Genomic DNA, 24,717 nt, shown 5'->3' with positions numbered 1-24,717 from the left:
TATGGGTAATTCAGGAAACTAAACAAAGGAACAAAGGGAAAAAGAGAAAGAGAGAGAGACTAACCAAGAAACAGACTTAACTTCAGAGAACTGACGATTACCGGAGCACAGGGAGGGGGTGCTGGGTAACACAGGTGATGGGGATGAAGGAGGGCACCTGTGAACACGAGCGATGCACGGAGCTGTCAGATCACCGCACTGCACACTGCACTATATGTGTGTGTATATGAAACACTTAGGTGGAATTTAAGACAAAATGAAATTAAGAAAAAAGTTCAGAAACACGTAGCCTATGTAATAGAATTAATGGTGTCTGAAACAGAAATGATAAGAAAGCAATACGGGAAGAAAAATGTATTTAATCAATATCAGTGAATTGATTAACAATACAAAGTACTGGTGGACTGTGTTAAACATATAAAACCAAATCAATATTTATTAAGTCTCCAGGAGGCAGGAGTATTATATACTGAGAGGCAAAAACCAACACCAAGAAAACCCAAACGTAGAAAACTTCTCAAATTACCCATTATAGACTTAAGAGGCATTTACTTCAGTATTTTCCGTGTCAGAGTATTACCCTTTGGTGCGCAGGAGTGACACGTGCCAAATATCATTCAATAACATTCAGATAAGTTACGTCACTAAAAGATCCTATACAACAGTATTATAAAAGAATTACTACCAGAATTTGTAAATATGAAGAATCAAGATGTGTCCTCTGGAGCTCAAATAACAGCCTGACCCAGGCTTTATTCTACTGGAAAAATTAGTTGTTAACACGAACATTACTAATTCTCTAACATCAGAATTCTAAAGGTCATCAACCAGGAGTTCTATATTTTAATTTTCATTCTTGTTATTCATAAAACTTGTTCCTTTCAATAATTAGTAAGCCAACCAGGTGTTCAGCTTACTCAGCATGTCTCTAGCAACACTAAGATGGGTTCAGAAGGTAAAAAACTATCAAAAAGATCCACGTCAAATACGTAAAAACATAATTAATTCTGATACACACAACCTATCTTATCCGTCTCCTTGTCCCAGGATATGAGACTACACGTCAAACATCAGGCTGTATTTTTAATACTCCAGACGAGGTTCAGTCTACTTACTGTGTAGTATCTACGTCTGCATCAGGCTTGGTGCTCAACTGTTCCAGACAGTATATAAAAATCTACGTCAAAAATAAGAAGTTTCAGTAACATGAACTCTTAGGTACTAATCTGTTTGGATATTAAAAATAATTTCCCGGGGCGCGTGGGTGGCTCAGTCAGCAAAGCGTCTGCCCTCGGCCCAGGCCACGGTCCCAGGGTGCTGGGTTTGAGCCCCGCATCGGGCTCCCTGCTCAGAGGGGGGCCTGCTTCTCCCTCTGTCTGCTGCTCTCCCTGCTTGTGCTCTTTCAAATAAATAAATAAAATCTTCAGAAAAAATGACTTTCTGTACATAAACTGTGTGTGTGTTTTTTTAAGAGAGCATGTGCACATGCACGTGCAGGTGGAGGGGGACGGGGCAGAGGGCGAGAGAGACTCCAGCAGCCTCCACGCCTCGCACCAGAGCCGGACACAGCTCGATCCCACAGCCCTGCGATTGTGATCTGAGCCAAAATCAAGGGCCAGATGCTTGAGCGACTGACACACCCAGGCGCCCCAATGATTTTACATAGATAACCTCCCCCCCAGAAATACATAGAAGTGGCGTGTGAGTACGTGCATGTCCCAGGAGACAGGAGACATATCCTATATGCACGCACTGGGAGCTTTACGCCCATGTGCATGACGTGAGCGACAGGACATTAAAATCACCGTGTTCTGATTCAACTATACATTCTTGACTATATTTCGGGAAGAAGACCTGCTCCCTCCTTCCAGCCGCTCATCACATGCTCACGTTTGCTCATGTTCCCGCAAACCATCAGGCCTGATCCTAATGGAAGAGCTTCAAGCTCTAGATACGAGGTAAACGACGATCACCTCATTAGATTCGGGCTGCAACAAAGATCCCCGTGAAGCACGGGAGCACCGAAGAAGGGGAAGGACAGCGGGGTCTGCTAGGACAAGCGGGGATTCATCTTTCCTTCAACTTTGTCTTGTTACCGGACTTGCCATAATGTTACGGACTAGGCAAGACGAGCAAAGGACGCTCGCTCCCCACGTGTCCTACGTTCTCACTAAGAGGCCGTTCGCGGTGACTCGCCTCCCTTGGGCGTCGGCGCATCGTGCCTCTGCACCTTACCTGCAGGATGTTGATGCTCAGTTGACAGACGTCCTCCTGTGTTCTCGGCTGCTGAAAGACCTGCGGGGAAGAATTTGGGTAGACGTTCTTGGACTCCACTAGGAAAACAGGACTTTTTGTTTATCAAGTTTGACATAAAAAATTCACACGTGGGAAACTGCTGCCAGCGTGGGGGACCTTTGTCTCAAAGGGAGAAGACTAAAGAGCCGCCTGAGAAAGGAGCTGCAAGGAGCAGCTCCCGCTGTGATCTCCCTCGGCCTAGCTGGGAACCCAGATGGGAACCGCAGGTGGAGGGCAGCGCCAACGTCCGAGGGAGACGCTCTCCTGGGCTGAGGGGACCCGTTTCCCGCTGCGATCCCGCGCGGTCCCGACGGACGACTCACACTGGCTTCCCCGGGCTTGCACTCCAGGACGCCCTTGAGCGACTGCAGGGAGTGCACGATGCACTGCTCAAACTGGCACGGCTGAGGGAAGAGGAAAGGCACGAAGTCAAAATTCAAAAGTAGGCCCCGGTCAGCAGGGCATTTAACAGAAGCATATTAGGGCCCCAACTCTCTGCCGTACCGATTCACTGAAGGGGGAACGGACGCCAACAGTCTCCTGGTCACCAAGACTTACACTTGGCATGTTTTGCACTCGACATTTAAGGGTGGGCAAATCTGGAGATTCTCCACTACAGCTACTTCACCTACAACAGAGGCCAGCTGTAACTGGAATTTTTCAGCAAAATTCTACTCTTCTGAGACGCAAGTGACCTGATAAAGAGCAGGTACAACAAGTTCGTATTTTATTGCTTTGAGAGAGAAGAAGCATGCACGAGCGGGGAGGGGGAGGGCAGAGAGAGAGAGAGAGAATCTTTTTCTTTTTCTTTTTTTAAAAGATTTTACTTATTTATTCATGAGAGACACACAGAGAGAGGCAGAGACCCAGGCAGAGGGAGAAGCAGGCTCCCGGTGGGGAGCCTGACGTGGGACTCGATCCCGGGACCCTGGGGTCACTGAGCCACACAGGTGTCCTGAGAGAATCTTAATTAAGCAAGCTCTGTGCTCAGCCTGGAGCCCAACGTGGGGCTCAATCTCACGACCCCAAGATCATGACCTGGGCTGAAATCAGGAGTCAGACACCTGACTGACTGAGCCACCCAAGCGCCCCAAGAAAATTTTATTTTTAAACAGTTTAAAGACAAAGCCAATAAGCAAATTTTTTTAAAAAGCAGGTGCCCCATAAGCTTCTATTTCAACACCACTTCCAGGATATATTCTGAGCTCCATCTCCTAGATCTTCCACGTGTCTAGCCCTGTTCAAAGTGTAATATTACTAATAGTGATTCGTAGGAGGTCCAGGGTTGTCCATACAGACGTCACTACAGTCACTTTCCATAGACATTGCCAGAAAATAACCCTTGAAGATCTGTCCGGCAAATGGCACGCGAGGCACTGAATGAATGATAACATCTCTGCTCCTACTGTGCTCGAGGCTCCACTGTGCCAGGCGTACTCTAGGTGATGGGGACGGGGAGGTGGGGGGGGGCAGGCAGTGCTCCTCAAGGGTCTATGAGGGTAGAAAACACAACCACACAAGTCACAGTCAACAAAACTGGGACTTTTTACAAAACTAACACAACAACAACAACAACAAAAAGAAAAAACCACCCCAGAAATAAATTGCAAACTAAAAACAAACAAACAAACAAAAACCCCAAATAACTAGAATACGTGCCATGAAAAACCAAATGGGCACTCAGAGCAAGTGACGCTGAAGGAGGGGAACCTGCTGTAGGTAGGACACAGAGGATGCCCCCCGGAACCTTGCAGGGGAGGGGGAGTGGGGGCTGTGCGGCCAGGCCCTGCAGACCTCGCAGACCTCGGGGAGCAGCAGGGAGCAGCCCGGTGGGACGGGCGACAGGGGCACAGGCCCCCACTCTAACGGCTCTGGGCAAAACCCTAAAGTCAGGCGCTCTCCTTACTGTGTGCTCAGTTCTCAAGACCCTGGGGGCAGCAAGCGAACAGAAGACACCTGCATAGGATCGGAGGCGCTTTCTCACCAAAAGGACCCCAGAACTCAGGGAAGCTACAGTGCTGCCCCATTTGACACTGCGCTCTGAAGCCACCAGAGGGCACCATACAAACTTCTAAATATCCAGGATGTAAATCAGTAAAATAAGAGCATACAGTATGGAATACCACGTGCGAGAAGCATTTCAGGAGTGGAAACGTCTGCTAGATATCTGACCTTATCCCTCCGCCCTACCGGCCTCAAAAGGTAGGAAAATCTAAGATGTTAAAGCAGTAATAGTGAGAATTAAATCCAAAACTCAACGGTAGGCAATTAGATGTTGATGTTCATATATATGGTTTCTTAGATTTCTTGCAATAATATCTCAACTAGATTCTATTAATTTCTTTTTTTATCTATATTATACAATAAACAGATTGGGAATTATCAGAGAACTCCAGTAGTTTCAGTTAAACTGGGAGTAAATGACAGTGTAAACACCTGCTATTTCTTTTTTCTAAAAAGAAACAGTACTATCTCTGTATATTATCAGTGAAGCATCCAATTTAGCTGATTATAGGAGTTATCACATATATTTCCAGCATTTTTACAGTTCTTTTTTTTTTAGATTTTATGTATTTATTCATGAGAGACAGAGAGAGAGAGAGAGAGAGAGAGAGAGAGAGAGAGAGGCAGAGACACAGGCAGAGGGAGAAGCAGGCTCCATGCAGGGAGCCCGACGTGGGACTTGATTCTGGGACCCCGGGGCCACACCCTGGGCCGAAGGTGGTGTTAACCACTGAACCACCCAGGCATCCGCATTCCAGTTTTTATGAAAGAAGAAAATTCTCAGTATTGAAAATTCTAAAAAAAAAAAATCTTAAAAGATGAAAAATTTCAGAAAAAGTAAAATGTATTCCTATTCTAAACAAATGCAATTGGTTCTATGGAGTGTTAAGAAAATATAAATTAGTAGTATGTAATAGAATTTGAGACAATTTAAGTCATTGTTCAAAGTTTTAAGAATTTTATAAATGTCAGGTTAAAATACTCAACGCCGGTTCTTTGACTCTATGCATTTCTGAAGTGAGGCGCATGAAATAGCTTCAAACATGCTCAGCTTTATCGACACTATTACGCAGCCTCGTCTTGACCAACATCTGGCCCGGAGGTACAATGGCTGACACCAGAAGTGTGACTTTCTGTGAGTCACTCATCCACAAAGTTTAGTCTTGTAGCTTGTATGTGTGACAAACGTGGAAGTATTCCATGGTTAGAGTTTCTTAGTATCACAGTGAAACTTTAAATGGACTGCAAACAAGTCTATAGCAACCATTTGAAGACCTTTTCGGAGGTTTAACTACTCTAATCAGACCACCTAACCTGGGGACGGCAGCTACGGGCCCCGGATGTGCCCTGTAACGCCCGGGACTAGAGGCAGCAGCATCACACGAGCCCTTCTGGGACCCAGGGAGGTGCAGTGGGGCGTCGGGCCCCCCAGCCCCCAGAGCATGCAACTCCTCATCTCCTCGGGGTCGGGAATACAAGCCCCACGTCGGGGGTAGAGATCAAATACACAGACTTAAAAAAATAAAAAATAAAATAAAAAATAAAAAAAAATAACAAGATTGCAGGACTATTATGTGACAGGATTAAGGACTGAACTGGATTAGGATTCTGAATCTAGTGCAGCACAACTTCCTCTACAACACTGTCCGAAAGGAGTATAATGTGAGCCACGAACATAAGTCATATTTATAATTTCAGATTTTCTAGTAAACACGTTGAGGAAATTAAAAGAAAAAAATAATTTTAATATAATTCATGTTATGCAATAAGACGAAATACTATTTCAACATGTAATCAATATAAAAAGCTGAGATACTTTATCTTTGTGTACTGAGTCTTTGGAATCTGGTATGTATTTTGCACAAGCCATGTCTCGAATGGCCACTGTATGAAACCATGAAGGTCTACTCCACATCGTCTTCCTCTAAGTATTTAGTAGGACAGAATTAGTTATAGGATAGTCTGTATTTAATCACAAGTAATTATGAGAAGTAGAATAAGTCAAATGAACTAAAAGTAATTTTTATGAAAAACAAGTCCTTCAAAATATCATTAGAATAGATTTATTAAAAATACAAATTTCCCTAATGTCAAACATGATATAATTCACAAAAATCTGTAAGTACGGACTGCTGTTCTAAACCGTATTGTCACTTAAAGTAAAGTACATTTTGGTGTATTTAAGAGGAAGAGGAGAAAAGCATTTCAACTTGGGAAAAATTCCCCAGCTCCCAAAGTAAGACTGCCAATAAGAAGCATAGCAATTAAAAAAAAAAGTTCAGCAATTTGAGGAAATGAAGAAATACTCCATGAGATCATCGCATCTCAACAACCTCATCCACCACTATCTTGTAAATCTGGGCAAGTCAAAACCATTTTATTCTAGTTTCCTCATCAACTATGTAGGCAGAAACCTAAGTGCCTCCCCTAGATTTATCTTTTCCATTTTTCTTACTAATGTAAAACAGGAACTTTTTGGGCTTAACAATGTGCTCTGCTAAAAAATTGCATTTTTCCAGCCTCCACTGCCAACAGGGCTGGGCATGTGAATCAATTCTAGCCAAGCAGATGTAGGAAGGAAGGATTATGAGCTGCGTGCGGCTCCTGAGAAAGTGCTGGACTTTGCCACGACAGGACTGAGGCCATGGTGGCTGGAGCGGCAGTGGCCGCCTTGTGATAGGAGGACATCTGCAGACAGAAGCCACGATAAGGGTCGCAAAGAAGCAAGTCAGAAAGAGCCCTGTGTGCTGACTGTGTGACTACGCTGCCACACCAGTCCTAATTTCTCTAATGTTAGAGAAAAAGGAAATACCCATCTCATCTAAAGGCCCTGGATGTTTTAGCAGCTGAATGTCAATTTAACTGACACACCTACCCACAGGGCCATTGTGGGAATCCAGGAGGCAAATGTGAAAACACGGTAGATCGTGAAAACTATTTTCAAAAATATTCTGAAAATCTAAAAGTCCCATCTGAACGGACGCTGACCCTAAAATGAATCCGCCATGTTCGTAATCGCCTGCCTGACCGACGTATATATCTGGAGAAGTTTGTTGTTACTGTGTATTTATTTTGTTTTGGCTTAGGGGCCAGCACTAGTATTTTTTTCTATTCTGTTTTTCTAAAAAAAATTCGAGTTACTAGGTAACTTACAATGAAGCACAATCTATTTTAAAATGTCATGCAAACAAACAATAGTGACATGATGAAGAAAGAGCACTCTAAAAGAAATCCACTGTTTTTACTAATTTTTAGATATTTGTGGTTAGTGGTGAGCACAAATGACTCTGAAAAGGAAAATTTTAAGAAATTTATTTTTCTATCTTCAGGAGTGATTTAGAATTACAATATAAAGAATATATGCTCCTTATTAATAAAGAAAATCACTTATTTTGAATACAATACATACTAATGATTAAATCTTTGAAAATAATTTGAACTTACAAGAGAAGTCAGTCCTTCATTATCGACAATCCAGTCCTCCTTTTCAGCTAACCTCTTTATTTCTAAGGGGAAATAAGCACATAAGTATTTTTTATTATAATAATCTCACTGAACTTTATAGAAATAAAAATCTATAAAGGTCATGGTTTTTCATTGTTTTATACGGGTTTGTAAAAAATGAAAAGTAGATAATAGGTATGCAACATAATTCTGGTACATGCAAAGATTTAAATGTGTATTGTTTTCTGGATTTTTTAATAAAACATTAATGTAAATAAACTTAGCCCAGTTTTGAGACTCTAGGCTAGGCTTAATGACAACTTTAGACAATGGTTTATTACTTACTCAAAGCACTTTTGATTATATTCAATGTGTATAAAATAAAGCTTTAATTTTTTTCTTAAAATATCTGATTAAAAAATTTATATTGTTTTAGTCGTATGCACTTCTGATGATTGGCAAAGGAATGCTATTTTTCCAAACCATTTTTCAGGCTGTTTCGGGTCCCTGATGGGAGGGAGCAGGTGAATTCAGAGGACACTGCTATTTCTCACCTGGGTTCCATTCTCTTTCTGTTGACACGGTATATTTAGTCACCAATTCTGTATAGAGATGTGACCTTCTTAAAAGATTTTTATTTGATTTTTTTTAAAGATTCTATTTATTCATGAGAGACACAGAGAGAGGCAGAGACACAGGCAGAGGGAGAAGCAGGCTCCACGCAGGGAGCCCGACATGGGACTGGATCCCGGGTCTCCAGGATCAGGCCCTGGGCTGAAGGCAGCGCTAAACTGCTGAGCCACCTGGGCTGCCCTATACTAGATCTTTTCTACTTGATTTGCCATAAGGATGTTCTTAAATCCTGAAATATTTTCAGGGATTTAATTTAGATGTATTTTAATCTGTACACAGCTTGGTATCTCAAGTAAATAGATTTGATAAGATATTCAAAGAAGGAAAAAAATTCAGGCAGCCCAGGTGGCTCAGAGGTTTAGCACTGCCATCAGCCCAGGGCCTGATCCTGGAGGCCCGGGATCGAGTCCCACGTTGGGCTCCCTGCATGGAGCCTGCTTCTCCCTCTGCCTGTGTCTCTGCCTCTCTCTCTCTCTCTCTCATGAATAAATAAATAAATAAAATCTTTAAAAAAAAAAAAAAGGACAAATTCTATTGAGCAGCTACTGGTGATCTAAAATATTCGAATTTCCCTAAAAAGTAATTATCTCATTTTCAAGAATTAGAAAACAAAAAGAGGAGGTGGCATATTCAGATACTTGATGTCTAGCAAATGTCACCAATTTTTCTTAACCTACCTTCTGCTGTGTGTTGCAGTGTGACCATCACACAACGTACTCGGAGATCCAGAATGAGATCCTGGATGGTCTGTAGCATGTCGTTAGGAATTTCAAGGGCAGTCAATGATTCGTAAGTAAGCCTGTGAAAGAGACGTGACAAAACAAAAGCGAGCAGAGTTGGATCCCGAAGCAAGTCCTGTGAGTAGTCTGGCCAACCTATAATGATGCATATGGAAGGTCAAAGCTATAATACTATATTGAAAGCAAGGGGAAAGTAAGAATTAAAATACAACAGTGATGCTAAATTAAATAGAAAAGATGCACATCCAATATTCTTATCCAACACAAGCACCAGGAAGGTTTAGGGGCTTTACGATACGGAGGAAATACCAGAGTCGAGAGGACAGAGTAAAATTCTTTGTTGAATATGTTAAAAAATCATATCCCAAACTGAATGTTCTTTTTTTTTTTCCCCAAAAAGACAAAAAGAATTTACCCCATTTCAGAAGAATGTGTCCATATTTACCTTATGGTCTGAATGACATGAGCAAGCCACTGTCCTGAGAGCTCCGACTTCACCTCCCAGCCTCCGTATTGCCTCACTCCGCACTCTGGGATGCTGAGTGGGAGCAGGGCTCCACGGATCAACTTCACCAGACACTGCATTACTTCCTGAATCATTTTCTAGACAATGGTGAAAGTAAAACTGCATTAAAAGTCATTAACTTGATTAAATCAACTAAAGGAATCTGTCTGAACCATGAAGCACAGTTTAAATGTAGATAAAGTTTTCTAGTAACTCTGGTAGAGAAAACCTTCTCCTATGAAAAAGCCTATGTATGAATCCTTAACTTACCTTAAAATCATTTTGTCTTTGCCTTACATTCTTTGATCTTTCAATCTGGCCTGATTTCTCCGCAGTCTTAAAAATTAAAAAAACAAAATAAAATATATTAGTTGTCTTCAGAAAATAATTTATAAAAACAAATGCCTTAGCAGTTGTATACAAAGAGAGCGTGAGATATGGTTGTGACTTGATTAAAAGGAATATTCAAGACACCTGCACCCCGATGTTTCTAGCAGCAATGTCCACAATAGCCAAACTGTGGAAGGAGCCTCGGTGTCCATCGGAAGATGATGGATAGAGAAGATGTGGTCTATGTATACAATGGAATATTACTCAGCCATTAGAAACGACAAATACCCACCATTTGCTTCAACGTGGATGAAACTGGAGGGTATTATGCTGAGTGAAGTAAGTCAATTGGAGAAGGACAAACATTATATGTTCTCATTCATTTGGGGAATATAAATAATAGTGAAAGGGAATAGAAGGGAAGGGAGAAGAAATGTGTGGGAAATATCAGGAAGGGAGACAGAACATGAAGACTCCTAACTCTGGGAAACGAACTAGGGGTGGTGGAAGGGGAGGAGGGCGGGTGTTGGAGGGGAATGGGTGACGGGCACTGAGGGGGGCACTTGACGGGATGAGCACTGGGTGTTTTTCTGTATGTTGGTAAATTGAACACCAATAAAAATTAATTTATTAAAAAAAGGAATATTCAAGACATAATCTAAGTTTCTGACTTAAAAGCAGACTTGAGGGGCACCTGGGAGGCTCGGTCAGTCAAGCATCTGCCTTCAGCTCACGTTATGATCCCAGCATCCTGAGATGGAGCCCCCTGAGGGCGCCCGGCTTAGCAGACGGCCTGTCTCTCCCTCTCTGCCTACTTGTGCTTTCTCTTTCAAATAAAAAAGTATTTAAAAAAATAAAAACAGATGTAATTAGAAAAACTGTCCTATTCCAACAAGAGGTTATTCTTCCTAAAAACTTTAAGTACAACTTCCATAAATAAACCTAAGCATTAAGTTGAATTTACCTTTTTTGTAGGTGAATTTCATGTGCCATGTTCATCAATAATCACATATGGTTAAACCTAAATTGTACCCATGATAACATTCTCAATACTATTTCTCATTAGTGTAGAAATAAATGGGAGAGTAAACTCTGGATTAATGTCTAGAAATCTTAAGATATCCATTACCTTTAAATTTCTTTTTTTTTACATTTCAAAATGGAGAATTTATTTAGTGAGATTTTTTTAGACCTGATGCATAGCAAATGAATAACAAAAGGAAAAAAAGTTAAGTATCTTTCCATAATAAATCCCGAGTAAAAATCAAAAGTATAAACAGGTCAGAGCTAAATGACAAGGAGATCATGACCTATAGGAGGTGGCCAAAGTAATATGCAGGAGAAATCCAGAGCCTTAAAAACATTTATCTATTTATTTATTTTTGATTTTTGTAATTTATTTATTTATTTATTTATTTATTTATTTATGAGAGAGAGAGAGAGAGAGAGAGAGAGAAAGAGAGAGGGGCAAAGACACAGGCAGAGGGAGAAGCAGGCTCCATGCACCGGGAGCCCGACGCGGGACTCGATCCCGGGTCTCCTGGATCGCGCCCTGGGCCCAAGGCAGGCGCTAAACCCCTGAGCCACCCAGGGATCCCCTGATTTTTTTTTTTAAATTCAATTTGCCACCACCCAGTGCTCATCCTATCCTTTAAACATTTATATATTAACATTATATTTGGCATTTTATTTTTAAAAAATTATAAATCCCTCTTCTTTGGGGGATTTTATAGTCTAATTTAGAGAGAATATAATCTAGAATTCTAGAATTAGACTTTTATCTGTTTACTACTAGCCATAGTTTCCCTTGATACTGCTTTCTCCTTAACGTAATACTTGGAGGGCTACATTGATTAAAAAAGAAATCTATTCAGCTGGATTTCAGTTAATGTTTTATTCCCGAGTTTTCTAACTTGATATTACCATATAAAGTGCCAAAGAAGGGTAAGCTAGGAAAACTTTCCAAATAAATAAATAATAACAAAATGGTACAATGCAAAAGAAAAAATTCTGTTATCTCCTAAAAGTAATGCAAAACACTCCTTTAAAGTTAAAGTGCTTCTGTATTATTGGTTAGAGACACATCAAGAGAACTTTCAAGTTAAGAACAATTGTATCATAAATGATTATGATATTGACTTCAAGTCAACTCTGAAATACAAATAATGTTATACATATTTTTGGTAAAAGCTAGAGAAAAAGGGTATAGAGTTCATTATGATGATGAGCATTCCCAACATGAATGAGCAAATGAAGGGTAAGGATTGCTGAACGTTTTCAACAAAAACATGAGCCATACCTGGTGAAAATTGTCAACATACAGATACATACATCCCTCAGGCTCTAATTTACATTGATTTTAGAATTTTATGTTAAACTATATAGCTTTTATCATCTTTGCTTTGTAGAAATGCACTTCTACTTTTAAAGAATCCAAGTTTAATTTCCGAAAAAAACTAAACCCAAAATTCACCTCAGTAATAAGCAGATTCCTAAATTCATTAGGCAAATACTCAAAATTCTTTACACACCAGGTTTTCACTGAGAAGCTGATGTTTTCGTCCCTTTACTTTTAAGACAAATGAGAGGCACCTGACGCGTTTTAAGGCCACCGTGAGACGCGCCTCCAGGGCCAGTCCGTCAGGAGCACAGCCAGCAGGATGCTGCGCTCCCCTGGGCTCACCTGGGCTCACCTGGGCGAGCAATCACAGCGCCTGGACAACCGGAGGAGGAGCATGAACGCAGGCTGCCGGAGCTGACCGGCCTGGCAACCCTGCGGGCGGGCGTCTGGGTGAGAAAGGGGAGATGCCAAGTGACGCCCCGCTGGGCGTTAGCCTACTTCCTGTTCTGTCAAAGCGTGATGCTCTGATTCAAAGTAACACCATGGGCTGTCGAGGCCTCGGCGCAGGCAAGCCAGTGAAGGGCTTCAGGCTTTCAGGAGGTGATAAACGAACTACTCTCTAAGTACAGCAGCAGTTTGACAGCTCTTCGTCTTGGGCACTTCTTTCCTCTTTTACTAATTTATGCTCAAGGCTTCAGATACCATTTCTATCTAGTGCCTTCCTGTGCTGGGTCCTGCACTCAGTATCAACATGGGGTCCCCCTCGAAACGAGGCGTTCTCCAGACACCAGCTGGATGTCCTACAGTCCCACGGACTCGGACACGGTCTCCCTGGATGTCACGTCAGATCCCACAAGGTAAAGGCTCAGCCCTACAAGACTGGCACTCCCCAACACACACTTGGATGCCAATCTCAAGACCAGGCTGTCACTTGTGCTTCTGACGGGAGGTTCCTAGGACTCCTTGCTCAGGTTCAGTTAGCCCGTGAGAACAGCTCTCAGAACCAGGAAATGTGTTTGCTCACCAGATTACCAGTTTATTAAAAAAAGGATAGAACTCAGAAATGGCCAGGTGGATGAGGTACGTGGGACAAGGGAGGGAGAAGGGTGCAGAGCTCCCAGGCCCTCTTTCTCTCCAGGCAAGTCACTCGCCCTGAGCCTCCACACATTCACCAACCGGAAGTTCTCTGAACCGTGTCCTTCGGGTTTTTATGGGAGCTTCACTACACAGGCATGGCTGATTACATCGCTGGCCACTGGCAACTGACTCGGCCTCCAGCCCCATTCTCCTCCCTAGAGGCTGAGGGTTGAGACCGAAAACTCAACCCTCTAGTCACATGGCTGGTGCTCCAAGCAACCAGCACCCGCATCCTTAGGTGGGACAAAACACCCTTCCCACTCCTTGCTTAAGGAAATTCCCAGGGTTTTAGGGGTCTGTGCCAGAAACCAGAAGACAATGATATATATCTCTTATTATAAATCACAATGTCATATTTCCAAATTTTTTTTAAAATTTTTTTATTTATTTATGATAGTCACACAGAGAGAGAGAGAGAGAGAGAAAGGCAGAGACACAGGCAGAGACACAGGCAGAGGGAGAAGCAGGCTCCATGCAGGGAGCCCGACGTGGGATTCGATCCCGGGACTCCAGGATCGCGCCCTGGGCCAAAGGCAGGCGCCAAACTGCTGCGCCACCCAGGGATCCCTTATTTCCAAATTTATAGCTCCAGTCTATATCTTTCCTCCGAAGCCCAAATGTGACTTTCAGATTGCCTACTTCATGTCTCTTCTTGCATAAGCCACGGGAATCTCAAATCCAATACATCAAAAGTAGGAAACTGTTATTTCCCTCCACGCATGTTCAAGTCTTCCTGACTTCGTGACTGGCGTACCGACTCACTGGGAGTCCGGTGGTAGCTCAGTGTTAATTCTTGTCCTTGTCTTACTCGTCTGATCCATCAACACTACTTCTAAAATACAAATGAAATCTATCATTTTGTCTCTAATTCCACTAACAAGACCTTAATCCGAACGCCATCATTTCCTGCCCAGTTTTAATAGTTTACCCAGTCTGACTCTTTGTTCCCCGCCAATTCATTATTGAACAGGTAACCAGAGTGGTCTTTTTAAAACCCAAACTCCGATCAGTTAGAGCCTATGTGTGTCTTCCCACCATACCTGGAAGACAAACTCCTCCCCCAGGCCCGTAACAGAGCCCCGTCCGTCGGGCGGTTCCTGCTTGCTCCTCTAGTCTCACCCCCTAACCCCACTGCTCAGGAGTCTCTGACTGTTGCGACCTTCTTTCTGTTTTTCAAATAAGCCAAGCTCCTCTCCTTGGCTTTGCAATGTGCTATTGCCTCTTCCTAATACGTTCTTTTCCCTGGTTCTTTGTGGGGCTGTTTCCTTCTCATGCTTTGGGTTTTCGTTTCAGTGTCATCTTCTCTGACTTCCAAGCCACTACTGATATTCTTTCTCCTAAAACCCTATTTGTTTCCTTTTGATAGCTGTTATCAAATTCAGGGTAATTTTTTAAAAATTTATTTTGGTTCTACCTCTCCAGGAAGGGAGAGGTCATATTTATCTTGGTCACTACCTGGTGTGTCTATAGATCTCAAAATCTATGTGTGTGTGTTATGTGTATGTGTGTATATACATGGATTGGTACCTGCCACACAGAGCGTTCAGGATATTCAAGAAATACGTGGTGAATGAAGGATCACCTGGGGTTAGGGTTCTTCAGGGCCCCCCGGGATATATTTCAGAAAACGGCTCAGAATACCACTAGGTTAATCTGAAGGTCTTCTGGGTCTCTAGGTGGCTAACTGGCCCTTTGGAGGAGACCTCCCGGGCATAATCCTAGTACATATTCCTGAAGAGTCCAACAGACACACTATTTCTCCTGGAGATTTAAGATATCAACAAAAGGGAAAAGCAGAGGTTTTACGGATTTCCTGTGAACGCTGGGGGTTGGGAGGACCCCTGTAGGGGTGGAATTCAGAGGCTGCCGAGGAGCCCAGCACCTACAGCGATAGGAAGAGGCCCAGGATGACACTGGAATCCTAAACTGCAACATCTAAGTTAAGGGCCGTGAGACGGTTAATTCTACGTGGTACCTTGGGTGGGCCTCAGGATGCTCCGATATTTGTTTGACATTATTCTGGTCTGTCTGTGAGAGCGTTTTTGGATAGGATTACCATTTGGGCTGGTAGACCAAGGAAAGCGGACAACCCTCCTTAATGAGGGTGGAGCCCATCCCATGGGAGGCCTGGATACGACAAAGAGGCTGGCCCTCCTGCAGGTCCGAGGGACCTCCTCCTGCTAACTGCCTCGAGTGGGGACACTGAACTGAAACACTGCTACTTCCTGGGTCCCGAGCCTCTGGGCTTCCAGGCTAGAACCACACAACGGGCAATTCCTGAGTCTCCAGCTTGATGACTGTGGGTCGCAGGACTCACTAACCTCTACAATCACATAGGCCAGTTCCTTATGGTAAATCTCTCTCTTTATAAACACGGTTGGAAACAGAATCAACATCCTATTGGCTCTATTTCTCTGAACCCCAAATAACACAGGGCTGGGTCCGTGTGCTGTGCACAAGGGATGCAGCGCTAAGAGTAAAGGCACGATTTGTCTCAAAAGTGAGTCAAGCCAGTGTAAAACTGTAAGTATGCTGATACCCGATGCTGCTTTTCTAATTGTATCTGTCATAGTACCTAAGACGACTCTGCATAGTAGGCTTGTTTAATGGGCTAGTTATTTCATAGTTCTTTGTTCTGTGAAATATTTTTAAATCAAAGAGTGAAGGTCAATTTTTTAAAAACATCACTTCTAAGTTAAAACTGAATTCTGCCCACTAAACAGGTGCTAATGAACAGATGATGACATCACCTAGACAAAATGAATTTGTAAACTTCAAGAACTGGTTTCCAAATATATAGAAAGTGGAGGGGGCAGGAATCAGTTATAAGGCACACCTCCTGAAATTATTAATTAAAAAACAGTTACTTATCAACATATTGACCTATATAAGATTTGTCTTATTTTTAAAAGGAAATCTAATTTTGGAACATAAAGTACATCTTAATTTACATACTCTGAGTTATTATGCAACTTTTAAAGACTGGTAATCACACAAATGTTTATAAAAATTATTTGGATGTGTTAACAGTTTTCACTCCAAATTATACTATATTTAAAATATATCTGAAGGTGAGATCTCAGCCTACTATTAACCATTTCGTTAACTAAAAACCTTAACTCTTTCCTGCACACACAGACCAAAACTACTTTGTGGTAAGACCAACGGCTAGATTTCACTGTTTTGATTCACATGTTACTTCACATGGGCATGACTGGTTTGAAGAACTATTTTTTAAACTGTTGGAAACTCCATCTAAATCTTTAACGGATGGGCTCTTAATAAAATAGTTCCATAACTAGAAAAAAATTTTCAAGTAAATTCTGTTTGAATATTACAGAGCGTTCTTATACGAGTTTAAGTACCAACTATCAAAAGCCTTGGAACTCTTCCCAGTTTTTAATTAGTTTCTGGATTTCACTAACAGCTCGACACGTTCCTGACCCTCCAGTCCCTTCTACTACCCTTCAGTGTCTTTCTGGCTTTTCTATAGAGGGTAAATAGTTTGAAAAACACGCCCAAATCCATATAGCGGATTACACTCAGTCATTGCCATAAACTCTTAGAAGCTCACAAATACAGATGGGTAGAAACACCACAGGCATATCCAACTCTGTACAACTAATGCTTCCCTAAAATATCTCAGACCAAAAACTTAGGAATTTTACAAAGTCTAAAAAGACCCGAGGCAAGGCCCCCACTACCCTTGCGTGGTAGGCTGCCGACAGCGACGAATCTGAAGGAAGGAACACGGACTAAGGTACTGATTCTTTCGATGAGTCGATGCATCTAGACGTTACTCAGCAGTCCTCTATTTCTTGATGCTGCTACGCTTTGTTCCCTGACCACCTATTATGTGCCAGGCCAATGAGGTTTTAGACACTGGAATAAGTATTTCTTCCCAGTAATAAGAGCATTTCACGGACATTAACTCGTTTAATTCTCAAACGTGACCGGTGCCACCAGGCAGGAGAAGTAACGTCATCGGCCTCAGGTCACAGCCAGTGAGATATGTTGGATGTTTTTATTAAAATGTTAGTGTTCTGTAGAAAGAGCCGGGAAACATGACAGTTTCATATGAAATTGCTTCCATAAAAATACTTAGTGCTCCACGGCTCGGGGAAGTGCGCAAGGACACCTCCCCAGAGCCATTAGCTGGGAAATAGGGGCTGGTGTGTCAGGCTTCCGGCCCAGCGGGCTTGGGGACTGGAGCCGCCCTGGCCAGCGAGCTTGGCCAAGAGCCCGCGGGCACGAAGGGTCGCGGAGACGCCTCCTGGGGCAGGAGCCACGGGCACCAGCGCCTCCCGGACGCCTCCTGAGGTGGAAAACCTGGACTCTGGCCGGCGAGCTGCTGTGCTCCGAATCCCACCGCCCTGCGCTCGGGCACGACGGTCCTCGGTCAAGCCTGCGCTGTCCCCGCGCCGCAGCTCGGGCCCTGGCCGTAGCACGACTGGACGTCTGGAGTCTTGCAGGTCGGCAGGCACCGGGGAGACACCCGGAGTGAAAGCGGCGATGGCCCGAGGGGAACCACCCTCTCTCCGGGGTAGTTCCCCGAGCCGCAGGCCCAGGACACCTGTCCAGGGGCAGAGGCGTCGGCTGGCGCCAGCCCCCCACGCTCTGTTGCTCCCGCTCTGCTCGGGCGAACGTGCCCAAGGACCAGCGCCGTCGGCCCTTCCCCGAGACCGGCCCAAAGCCCGGCAGGCGCGGCCCACTAGGCGCAGGGCTCCGCACGCTCCCGTCGCGGTGGAAACAGCATCGCGCTCCGTTCAATGACCGGATCAGAGCGCACCTGGTTCAAGCCTGCGGTCCTCTGGCCAATGTCCAAGCCGCGCCGCCGCAGGCAGGACACACTGCAGAGGACTGGCCTGAGGGACAGAGCAGCCGAAATGCAGCAGCGGCACACACGCCGTGGGCACCGGACACTTCCTAAAGCGCCAGGCCCTGGATGCCACAGGGCCTCGTCTTCAGAAAGCTCTCAGAGGCAGGAAACATTACAAGATTTTCTAATACAGAAGAAGAGAGAGATCCAGACAAAACACAAAGACAGAGGAATTCATCCCAAAAGAAAGAACAAGAAAAGGTCACGGGCAGGGATCCAATCCAAAGAGACATCGGTGTATTCCAGGTGAGAATTTAGATCAACAGCCATTAAAAAATCAAATAAATAAATATAAAGCAACAGTCATAAAGATAATTGCTGGGCTTGAGAAAATCATGGAAGGTATCAGGGAGACTCGAACCACAGAGATAAAAGAGTTAACAATCAGTCAGTCATAAATGAAAAACGCAATAACTGAGATTCAAAACAGACTGGATATAATGACCACGAGGGTAGAAGAAGCAGAGGAACGAGTAAGTAATACTGAAAATGCTGCCATGGAAAATAAGCAAAAAAAAAAAAAAAGGGGGGGAGGAAACATTATGGATCACGAGAGTAGACTTAGGGAACTTAGTGAATGAATCAAACATTAAAATATTCGTCACAGAGGAGTCCCAAAGAAGAGAGAGAAAAGTGGGCAGAAGGTTTACATGAAGAAATAATAGCTGAAAACTTCTCTAATCTAGGGAAGGACACAGACATCAAAATTCAGGAGGCTCAGAGACCTCCCATCAAAATCAACCCAAGCAGGCCAACAACCAAGTATATTGTGCAGTTAGGTCTGCACAATATAGTGAGGGAGAAAGACTCCTAAAAGCAGCCAAAGGAAGTCCCTAACTTGCAAGAGAAGACCTGTAAGGGGAGCTGCAGATCTCTTCCCCGACACTCGGCAAGCCAGATGCGAGTGGCAGGATTTACTCAACGTGCTGAGTGGGAAAAATCTGCAGCCAGGGATACTGTACCCAGCAGGGCTATCACTTAGAGTAGAAGGAGAGATAAAGAGTTCCCCAGACAAACAAAAACAGAAGGACTTCAGGATCAGTAAAGCAGCCCTACAAGAAATATTAAAGGGCACTTGTTGAGTAGGGGGAAAAAAAAAAAAAGACCAAAAGTGACAAAGACTAAAAAGGAACACAGAAAGTCTCCAGAAAAAAAAAAAAAATGATAAAAGAGATATAAAACTATGGCGCTGTATATGTATCTATCAATAATAATTTTAACGTAAATTAAATAATAATAATAATAACAATAATAATAACAATAACAATAATAATAACAATAACAATAATAATAATAATGTAAATGGATGAAATGCTCCGATCAAAACACAAAGGATGTCAGAATAAAAAAATAACAAGACCCATCTACCTGCTGCTTAACCATATGATCTTTTCGATAGACGTAGAAAAAGCATTTGACAAAGTACAACCTCCGTTCATGATAAAAGCCCTCAACAAAGTAAGTTCAGAAGGAAGGTACCTCAACATACTAAAGGCCACAAACAGAAAACCCACAACTAATATCACCCTCAAGGGGGAAGCCCGGAGAGCTTTCCCTCCAAGGGCAGGAACACGACAGGGAGGTCCGCTCTCACCCCTGCTGCCTAACATGGTACTGGAAGTCCAGCCTCAGCGGTCAGGTAATCAAAATAAATAAACGACATCCAAATTGGTAAGGAAGAGGTCAAACGTTCAGTATCTGCAGGTGACAGGATACTCGACAGAGAAAACCCAAGATTTCACTAAAAACTTGCTAGGGATGATAGATGGACTCGGTAAAGTCACAGGATACAAAACTGTCATACAGAGATCTGTTGTGTTTCTATAGACCGATAATGAGGCAGCAGAAGAGAAATCAAGGAATTAATTCCATTTACAATTATAACAAAACCCGTAAGATATCTAGGAATAAAATCTAACCAAAGAGTAAAACATCTATACTTTGGGGCAGCCCGGGTGACTCAGCGGTTAGCGCCACCTTCAGCCCAGGGCGTGACCCCAGGGTCCCGGGATCGAGTCCCACGTCGGGCTCCCTGCATGGAGCCTGCTTCTCCCTCTGCCTGTGTCTCTGCCTCTCTCTCTCTCTCTCTCTCTCTCAGTCTGTGTCTCTCATGAATAAATAAATAAAACCTTAAAAAACAAACAAACATCTATACTCTGAAAACTACAAAACACCTATGGAGAAATTAAAGATGACAGCAAGAAATGGGAAAACATTCTGTGCTCACGGACTGCAGAAGCAGCGGTTAAAATGGCTCTACTGCTCAGAGCGATCTACACAGTTAACATAACCCTCATCAAAATACCACAGCACTTTCCACAAGAGCTACAACAATCTTAAAATTTGTATGGAACCAGAAAAGCTCCCAAATAGCCAAAGCAATCGCTCTTTTATATATATATATATATATATATATATATATATATATATAATTTTTATATAAATAAATATATTTATATATTTATATAAATATATTTTTATATATTTATATAAATATATTCTTATATATTTATATAAATATATTTTTATATATTTATATAAATATATTCTTATATATTTATATAAAAATATATATCTATATATTTTTATTTTATTTTATTTTATTTTTATTTTATTTTATTTATTTATTCATTCATTCATTTATTCATGAGACCCAGAGAGAGGCAGAGACACAGGCAGAGGGAGAAGCAGGTTGCATGCCGGGAGCCCGATGTGGGACTTGATCCCGAGACCCCAGGGTCATGTCCTGGGTTGAAGGCAGGCACTTGACCACCGTGAGCTTTTTTTTTTTTTTTTTTTAATTATTGTATTTGTTTATTTGAGGGAGAGAGACAGAGAGTGTGACTCCAGGGAGGGACGGAAGGAGCTCTCAAGCCGACTACAGAGTGCAGAACCAGACGTGGAGCTTGATGTCATGACGTGGGCCAAAATCAAGAAACACTCATTCAACGGAGCCACCCAAGTGCCCCAGGGCCAAAGCCATCTCGAGAGCGGAGCAAAGCTGGAGGCATCACAATTCCAGACTTCGAGTTACATTACAAAGCTGTGATCATTAAGACAGCGTGGTCCTGGCACAAATACGGACACACAGGTCAGTGGAACAGAATAAAAAACCAAGACATAAACCCACAACTATACAATCAATCTTCAACAAAGCAGGAAAGAATATCCAATGGGAAAAAAAAAAAAAAAAAAAAAGACAGCCTCTTCAAGGGACGGGTGTTGGGAAAACCGGACAGCAACATGTAAAAGAAAGAAACCACACACAGAATGAATTCAACATGGATGAAAGTCCTAAATGTGAGGCAGCTATAAGTTTTAGAGCTTTTAATTAATCTTAAAATATCAGACAACAGTTAATAGGTCTTGGGTCTCTAAAGTCTAAAAAAAGAAAGTCACTTCAAAATCTACAATTTTCAAGATTCGCACACGGAATGACTTAGCTACCCCTACAGGCAAGTCCATACGTACCTCGCTGAAAAGGCTTCCATTTACATAGGAGATCCAGAGTTTCCAGAAGTTAGGCAGCTGACTTAAGACAAGCTTGGTCAGTTTTTCAACGAATGCCACTCGGTGAGGAGTTTTGTATCTCCAGGCTAGAGGGGGGAAGATGCTATGAATATACTTTGAAATGGGAACAAAAACGGGCTTGAACATGTTATTGCTCCCCCACCTAAAGATGTGTCCCGCTTTGTCCCGCTTTGTCTGTGGGGCCCAGCACCTCCCTCTCCACGTCTCAGGACCAAAGGCCGCCGGCAGGGAAGACTCCAACCAGAGGTCCCTGCTGTTCTCAGGGCAGGAGGACGCAGCAGGAGAAGCAACGAGACGCTGTGGGGTTTCCAGCTCGCCCTCAGGATGGCCTATGGCTTCAGAAGCCATGTGCCTTCGGACAGCAAAGTAAGGCAAAGACAGGGCAAGGCCAAGTAGCCGTAAACCGCAGGCAAGTATCTACCAGTTAGATATTACTATGCGTGCAGTGAAGATTCAACAATGAGTCAAGTCATCATAAAAGAACAGACTCAAGGGCAATCATAATGAGTAACTCTTCCTGTAATGAAGAAACCCAAGAATAAATAAAAACATCGAAGCCTCTTGGATTCGGTATCATTTAAACGCAGTTACCGTAAATGGGAAATAAAGTCGCATAGATTTCTTACGGGAGTAAGTTCATCGGAATGAAAACAAATCAGCAATTCGGTGAGCATCAATCACTTCCGGTCTCTTCCCTTTTTCTGTATCAGGTTCTCCCCTGCTTCCTCCCTCCTGCGTGCCTGCTCCCCCGCCCCCCAGCAGGAGTGGGCAAAGGCCCGCCTCTGTCCAACTCACAGCAACCTTCGGGAGAACGTCGGGGCCAACTTCTAACTTCTACTTCGCAATTTCAAAGACAGGTCAGATAAGGGAACTTCATTAGCCCCTTCATCAACTACCAGCTTCCTTTCAAACTACTCCTAGGCAAAAAGTTTCGTTGCTATAATTACCACTGTTACTCTAGGGGGGAAGGGTGGATTTTATTTCTTTTAAAATGTCTCATAATATTCTAAAAGGACAACATATAGTCAGAAAAGAGAATGTCACAGGATATAGAGCAAAGAACCTCCCACCACATTCTCCAACCGCCTCGCTCCCAGCTGCAGCCATAAGAACCACTATCAGTGGCTTGTGATTCTTTCTGAAATATGAATACATATTCTCTCCCCACCCAAATGTGTTTTCACACAAATCAAAGCATATTAAAAACACTTGGCCTTTATTCACTCAATGGATGCTGAAGTTTTTCCCGATTTATACATAGAATGTTTCCCCTGCCCCACATTTACAGGGCCCGGTTCACCCTGGAAGAACACAAAGGTTAGGAACACTGACCCCCTGCACAGTCAAAAGCACGTGAACGACTTCTGACTCCCCAGACACTGAGCTACTAATAGCCTACTGTTGACCAGGGAACTTCCCAATTACATAAAGCAGTCGATTAATATGAATTTTACATACTCTACTCTTACAATAATACCTTTTTGATTTTTTTCAGTATTTCTAGGCTACACGGTTCATCTGAGAGCTTTTTCAAATTGTCCCAGATCTCCAAAAAACGTTCCAATATATGTATTGAACAAAATCCATGTATGAGTAGACCTGCACAATTCAAACCAGTGCAGTTCACGGGTCAGCTGTATTTCACATTTTGTATGAATCATGATTTTTAAAAATCTCTATAATAGGCAAGACTGTTTGTAGTTAAAATTAGTGCTTCAAAACAAATAAAGTTAGTGTTTTATTTAATAACTCTATACCTACAGCACTTACTTAGCACACGTGCGAGTGTCGATGTAGAATAAATTCTCACAACCGGAACCGCTAGGTCCAAGAGTACATGGAGCTGTGATTTTGCTAAGTGGTATTAAATTGACCTCTATGGGGATTCTTTACACATCCACCAGCAACAAACAGCAACAAACACAAACACAGCTGAGCTCCCTTATAATCTCACCAATGAACAAATCAAACACACAAAATTCCAAACAATAAAAAAAATTGGGGGATTTTGCCAAATTGGCACCCCACTGTAGTGTTACATGGCCTTTTAAATTTTTATTGTTGAGTACTTACCTTCATACACTTGAGAGCATCCAGACTTCCAATCTGTGGGCCATGGAGCCCCTTTACGTAGGAGGTCTACTAGCCCCCTGTCTAGCTGTGCGGAAAAGCTTCAAATTCACTGTCACATATGTGAAAGGTATGATTCTTTAATAGGGGTACACTGTGAAGTGTTCTGGTTTATTTGGCCAATAGTTATTAAGGGTCCACCGTGTGCTAACCCTGCGGCTGTACCTTAACGTCTGTCTAAGATGGTCACCACTGCTACTGCATGAACGGGCCAGGTCTCTCCCTCACGGAGCCTACAAGTGAACAGACAACCAAGGAAAGGAGCCCTGGTCATAATGTGGCAGGAGTCTAATGAGATTAGAGGTATTTTTCACCTGGCGACAGAGCTGAAGCAGTCAACCCAAATACAGATGAGCACCGTTTCCCAAACGGCATGTAGCGCCCTACACAGCACAGGCCACAGCCCAGGAGATGACAGGCCAATGACAAGGCAAGAAACAGGACCAGAAAATCTAAAACCTGAAGCACTAAGAGACCTGCCTCACGTGGTAGCAAGTAGACTCTTACGTGGTATCTTCCTCTAAACTAGGGCTTTAGAGTCTGACTCCTCCACACAGCTATATGGACAACTCCCTATATAACCCTACTGTGAGAAACTCACCGGATATCCTGGTCTCATATATTCTCTGCAAAGCTTTTTCGCTGGGAAATTAAAGTGCAAACACCCTATGGTGAACCAAGTCCCTACTGGCTCTGATACTGGACAAGGACTGAGCGCTAGCTTACCACACACCCACGTGCTCCACGT

General features: G+C 43.0%; 1 protein-coding gene across 4 annotated transcripts in view; it reads right to left on the bottom strand.

Moving 5' to 3' along the window:
- The window catches only part of EXOC2 (exocyst complex component 2), a 215,243-nt gene that overhangs the window by 79,573 nt on the left and 110,953 nt on the right, over positions 1–24,717 (bottom strand). For all 4 annotated transcript variants that reach the window (XM_041769948.1, XM_041769949.1, XM_041769950.1 and 1 more), the window contains 8 exons: positions 21,780–21,904; positions 9,892–9,957; positions 9,562–9,719; positions 9,054–9,175; positions 7,744–7,805; positions 2,619–2,699; positions 2,236–2,295; positions 1,116–1,177 (listed from right to left, as the gene is read on the bottom strand). In XM_041769948.1, coding sequence (XP_041625882.1) covers positions 1,116–1,177; positions 2,236–2,295; positions 2,619–2,699; positions 7,744–7,805; positions 9,054–9,175; positions 9,562–9,719; positions 9,892–9,957; positions 21,780–21,904 — 736 coding nt within the window. The remainder of the gene's footprint in view (positions 1–1,115; positions 1,178–2,235; positions 2,296–2,618; positions 2,700–7,743; positions 7,806–9,053; positions 9,176–9,561; positions 9,720–9,891; positions 9,958–21,779; positions 21,905–24,717) is intronic.

This window comes from Vulpes lagopus, chromosome 10, assembly GCF_018345385.1.
Source record: "Vulpes lagopus strain Blue_001 chromosome 10, ASM1834538v1, whole genome shotgun sequence".
Taxonomy (NCBI): Eukaryota; Metazoa; Chordata; class Mammalia; order Carnivora; family Canidae; genus Vulpes; species Vulpes lagopus.
The sequence above is the reverse complement of the archived record's forward strand: the minus strand, read 5'-3'. Positions and strand labels throughout refer to the sequence as shown.